The sequence below is a fragment of the Tupaia chinensis genome, unplaced genomic scaffold, assembly GCF_000334495.1.
Source record: "Tupaia chinensis unplaced genomic scaffold, TupChi_1.0 Scaffold000047_1, whole genome shotgun sequence".
NCBI classification, from domain to species: Eukaryota; Metazoa; Chordata; class Mammalia; order Scandentia; family Tupaiidae; genus Tupaia; species Tupaia belangeri.
The window spans coordinates 8118364-8123485 of NW_006159505.1; the positions used below are offsets into that span (position 1 = coordinate 8118364).

Here is a 5122-nt window from a genome sequence, read left to right on the forward strand (position 1 = left end):
CAATCATCTTTCCTTAGTCCTTTGAGCATCCACTCAATGTGTCGACAAGGGTGTCATTCGAAAGGGAATGCACAGCAACAACCCTTGTTCTGGGTAATGTCTGCCTTTCCTCCAAAGCAATAGGGAAGAGTCAGAAATTCCATGAAAGACAAATGCATCAACCAATGTTATACAAAAATAATGCTCTACTGGCTCACTGTCCAAATCTTTAGCCTGCTTTGTATATGACACAAAAATTAATATAATACCAAACAACTGTTACTCATCTCCTTCCTTCCTAAGATCGCAGTCCTCTTTATATATTATATAAATTGTACATATTTTTTGCACATATTTATAATAGAAAACCATATCCCACCTACTCTTGCACTTCCTAAGTCTGTCTTTTGATATAATGTTATATAGTATTACAAAAATGTATGTAATATTATAAAACCTTACTTGCTAAGTCTGTAGCCCTCCAGATCATCTTATATAACACGACGAACTTTTATATAATATTAGAAACTAGTACTCTCCTGTCTTCTCACTCATGAGTCCCCGGATCTCCTCGGACATTGTTTCTGTTATGCCCTCTTACCCCAGCTCTCCAGGGTACTCAGGGCTCTATATGTGAACTTTTATTAAATCAGAAAGGAGGGCTACTGCTTAGCCTGGAATGGAAAATAAGCTAAAATATGATAATATGCCTCAGTTAGGTTCTTGACCTCATGTAGGAATGGGATTCCTTGGGTCGTCTTTGTCCTTCCAGGTATGGCTGGACTGTGCTCTGGTCCAAGCTCTTTTATGCCTCTGAATCTTCACCAGCACCAGCATCCCCCTCCCATAAATCTCTTCTCCATGTGAAGCTTGAATGTAGTGTTCATTTCCTGTATATTTGTTGTATTTTAGCTCCTCTCTGCTAAATTCCTCTCCTATCTAGGCCATCTCTGTAAGGAATAGGGAGGTAGGTTCACTTGCAATCATCCATAAAGGTCATGTAATTGTTCACTAGAATAGGTTCTCCCTTAAACAAATTTACTCACCTCGAAAAAACAGCTAATTCCAGTGGGACCAACTTTCTAAGTAATTGTTTCTTCCAACAACCCAAACCACCCTGTAATGGATGTTCTGGTGCTAAAATCTTGGCCATTATTAATTATGATACACTAGATTGAATATGAGAAAGAGAGGGAATGGGATTCCTTGGGTCGTCTTTGTCCTTCCAGGTATGGCTGGACTGTGCTCTGGTCCAAGCTCTTTTATGCCTCTGAATCTTCACCAGCACCAGCATCCCCCTCCCATAAATCTCTTCTCCATGTGAAGCTTGAATGTAGTGTTCATTTCCTGTATATTTGTTGTATTTTAGCTCCTCTCTGCTAAATTCCTCTCCTATCTAGGCCATCTCTGTAAGGAATAGGGAGGTAGGTTCACTTGCAATCATCCATAAAGGTCATGTAATTGTTCACTAGAATAGGTTCTCCCTTAAACAAATTTACTCACCTCGAAAAAACAGCTAATTCCAGTGGGACCAACTTTCTAAGTAATTGTTTCTTCCAACAACCCAAACCACCCTGTAATGGATGTTCTGGTGCTAAAATCTTGGCCATTATTAATTATGATACACTAGATTGAATATGAGAAAGAGAGAGAGAGAGAGAGAGAGAGAGAGAATGGAGAGCACTCTCCATAGGGTCTGTCATGCTTGCTCCTTATTCTCCAGTCCTCTAGCTTGTCAGATCCTGGGTACCTGAGTGCATGCCCAGCATGATATTTTTCTTTCTTTATTTAGAGTTTTTGTTTTTATCCTTAGAATCTATTGCTGGTTGTGGATTTTCAGAACCATAAATATATGCAAAAATTAAGGCTTTTCGGATGTATGGCCAAATTACTCACAGAAACGTTCAAACCCAGAGTAGAGAAGACAGCTTCATACCCACATCCCCTCTAGCGCGTCGACTTTGGGGGGAAGTGTTTGTTGTTGTTTTCTTTTTCTTTTTCTTAATATCTTTATAATAGTTTATTCTATTTCTTTGGCTTTTTTTTTGTTGATAATTTTTAGGTATTTATTTATTTATTTATTTATTTATTTATTTATTTTAATGAGTACATCATTCCAGTTTTCTTTGCTTGTGTTTTGGATAAGACTCAGGTGGGGTACATGATGCTTCAGTGGAAGGAAGGATAGAACAGAGGTCTTGGGCACTTGCATCAGCAATTTTCTCTGCCTGAGGTCTTGACCCTTGAACAAGCTGTTTTTACTTACGACTCTTTTCCTTTTTTATTTTTCTTAAAATTATAGTGATAGGCCCAACCACATGGTAATGAAAGCAGGAGGGCATTGGTGTACGATAGCTGAGGCTGCATGGGAGGCCTGGGTTCCAGCCCAACCTAAACAAGCCAGGCCAGGTGGACATCTATGGTCCCAACTAACAGGGAGGCTGGGGTCACCATGATGTGGTGAGACCCTGTCAAAAATACCCACATCAGGTCTCTATTGTATTTATTTGCCAGAGGGTGTATGCACTAACCTGAGAGAAACATAAAAGGAAAGTGACAAAGCACTCCCCATGGGGCATGGTCATAATGCAATCCCTTCTCCTCCATCTCTCCCTCCTTTTGGGATTTGGGCATGCATGCACATGTGCCCGGCATGTTCCTCGAGCTACTGGGTCCAAACAGCACAGATGCATCCATGTGAGATCTAGCTGCCCTGGCCATCAGGTCACAGAGCCAGCCTACTCTCTCTTTTATGTTAAAAAGTTGTAGTATCAAATACCAGCAAGTGATTTCCATACCAGGTGTAGTTCTGTGATGCAACAGAGCCAATGGGCATCGGGTAACTGGGTCTGAGAACTTTTCCCTTATTCCCACCTTTGCCAGGGACTTGGGCTTTCCAAATCCCATTAGAGATTTTCCCCCACAGATCACTGCAGTAATGCATTTGCCTTCCTTTGTCATAGAATAATAAACATGTTCTATTATTATATACCTAAGAGTGTTAAGAAACATTAGTGAAGGAACTAGCAGTTAGTGTAATGGCTATGTTGCTGGATTCCCACGTAGTCGACCGCGGTTCATGTCCCAGACCCGGTGGCTTAAAACTCATACTGGGCGTGTGTGTGTGCGTGCCCAAGATCTCGAGAGGAGAATGGAGGAGAAGGGATTGCGGCATGACCATCCCCTCTGGGGGGTGATTTCTTGCTTTCTGTCTCTATGTCTCTCCCTGTCTGTCTGGCAAGCGCACGCGCCCTATAGTGAAAACCTCTCCAAAAAAAAAAAAAAAAAGAAACATTAGTGAAGATGCAAGAATGACACCTGTCTGACCTTAAACAAGTGACTTTAACCTTACTGAGCCTTAGTGGCCCCACTTGACAAATGGGCATGGAGATTTTTTTTACCTCCTCACTGCCCAGAGGTGACTTGACTGGCCGTAAGATGCACTCTTCTCTCTCCTAGAGTAGACTCTGAAGGAGAGATATACTTGACAGATTTTGAGTATGAAAGCAAAAGTGAAGCAAGGTGAGAGAAAGTCTTAAAAAACTTCACCTCAGGGCCAGCAGGTGGCATGGTGGTTAAGGTGCTGGACTCCACATGGCTGACTATGGTTTGAGTCCCAGATCTGGTGGCTTGAATTTACCCTGGTGTGTGTGTGTGTGTGTGTGTGTGTGTGTGTGTGCATGCCCCAAATCCCAGGAGGAGAATGGAGGAGAAGGAATTATGGCACGGCCTTCCCCCCTGGAGGAGGGTTGAGTTCCCATTTTTCCTCTCACTGTCTCTCTCTCTGTCTCTCTCCCATAGGTGCATGTGTCCTATGGCACAAACCATAAACCTCCCCCACTCAAAAAAAAAAATACCTTAATGTAGAAGGGATTTCGCTAGAGTGCTTGATTATTGGTAATTGATTCATTGATTTTGCTTTTCTGTATTTTCTTGTTTTACCATAAAAGTCATATGCTGTATCCATAATCTTTGTGTAAGTATAACGTGTATGGTTTTAAATGCCAAGAGTATAAGTCTTCTGTGCTCTTGTTCATTTTATCCAAGTTTAAAGCTGCATAAGGAAATGTGGACTCTTTATCGTCTTTAATGGTTAATAATAAGTTGTATTTTCTAGGAAAGAGAAATGACTGTCTCTGAGGTTCCTTCAGAGGTTAGGCATTTTGTATGGCCAATTTAAAGTCATATTTTATTTTGATTTCTTTTCTCTCTCTCTTTCTCTTCTCTTTCCTCTTTGACCCTTCCACTTCATCCGCATGTCCCTTATCTGCCTTCCTCTGCTCTCTTCTGCCTCCTCAACCCTGCCTAGGTGTCTACCTGTCCATATGCTGTATATGGAGCTTGGGTAGGTGGCTCCATCTTGTGCTCGCTCTCTACATTCAAGGACATGTGGATCACCAGCAAGGATTATAAGGACATTGGCTCCTCCATCATCAGTAGAAGGAGCTTCTGATCATGGCTTTCAGAACTCCATCACCTATGCCATCATCACCACCCCTCACTTTGTGCCTCACTTTGGCTGAATTGATCAGAGCTCAGAACCAAGGCAAACACAGGAGCCCCTCCTCCTCCAGACTGCAATAAAAAAGGCAAAAAAAGGATATAGTCTGCCTCCTTGACTGGCAAGGCTGGCAGTGTTTTAGGACACCTACTATATGAATGTAGAGTAGTAGAGGGGAGGGACTGTCTGGTTCTCCCTGTGAATTAGTCGGGATGCCTAAGCTATGCTGCAGTAACAAACATCCCCCAAATCTTAGTGCCAAAAACAAAAGCCCATTTCTCACTTGTGTTGCATGTCCATTGAAAGTTAACAGGACTTTCAGGCATCATTTTCACTCTGAATCTGCTAACAGAGCAGATGCCATCTGGAACACTGTCATCATTGTGGATAAGCATGAGAGTGCTCTGTTATGAAGACCTAATTGGGTCTTACATTATCGTCTAAGTGTGTCAGCCCAGAAGAAAGAACATCTTGTGATTGATTGGCCAGAACAAGTCACAGGTTCAACTTAATCACAAGAGACCAAGAAGTGCCATCCAGTCATCAGTCAACATACCCACATGATGAGAAAAGCGTGGATACTCCCATTGCACGCAAGCACAGCACAGTTTGGGCAGTACCTAGAGTGCATGCCATGCAAGG

At 42.2% G+C, this 5122-nt stretch overlaps 1 protein-coding gene across 2 annotated transcripts in view; it reads left to right on the top strand.

Annotated features, from left to right (window-relative positions):
* Nucleotides 1-5091, top strand: part of LOC102494001 (actin-85C) — a 58443-nt gene extending 53352 nt beyond the window's left edge. Inside the window, exon 14 of one of the 2 annotated variants that reach the window (XM_027774454.1) lies at nucleotides 4364-5091. In XM_027774454.1, the coding sequence (XP_027630255.1) occupies nucleotides 4364-4432 (69 nt within the window). In that variant the 3' untranslated portion in view covers nucleotides 4433-5091. Of the gene's footprint in view, nucleotides 1-4288 lie in introns of both variants that reach the window. The other variant, XM_027774451.1, reaches the window with a different exon arrangement.
* The last annotated feature ends 31 nt before the right edge of the window (nucleotides 5092-5122 follow it).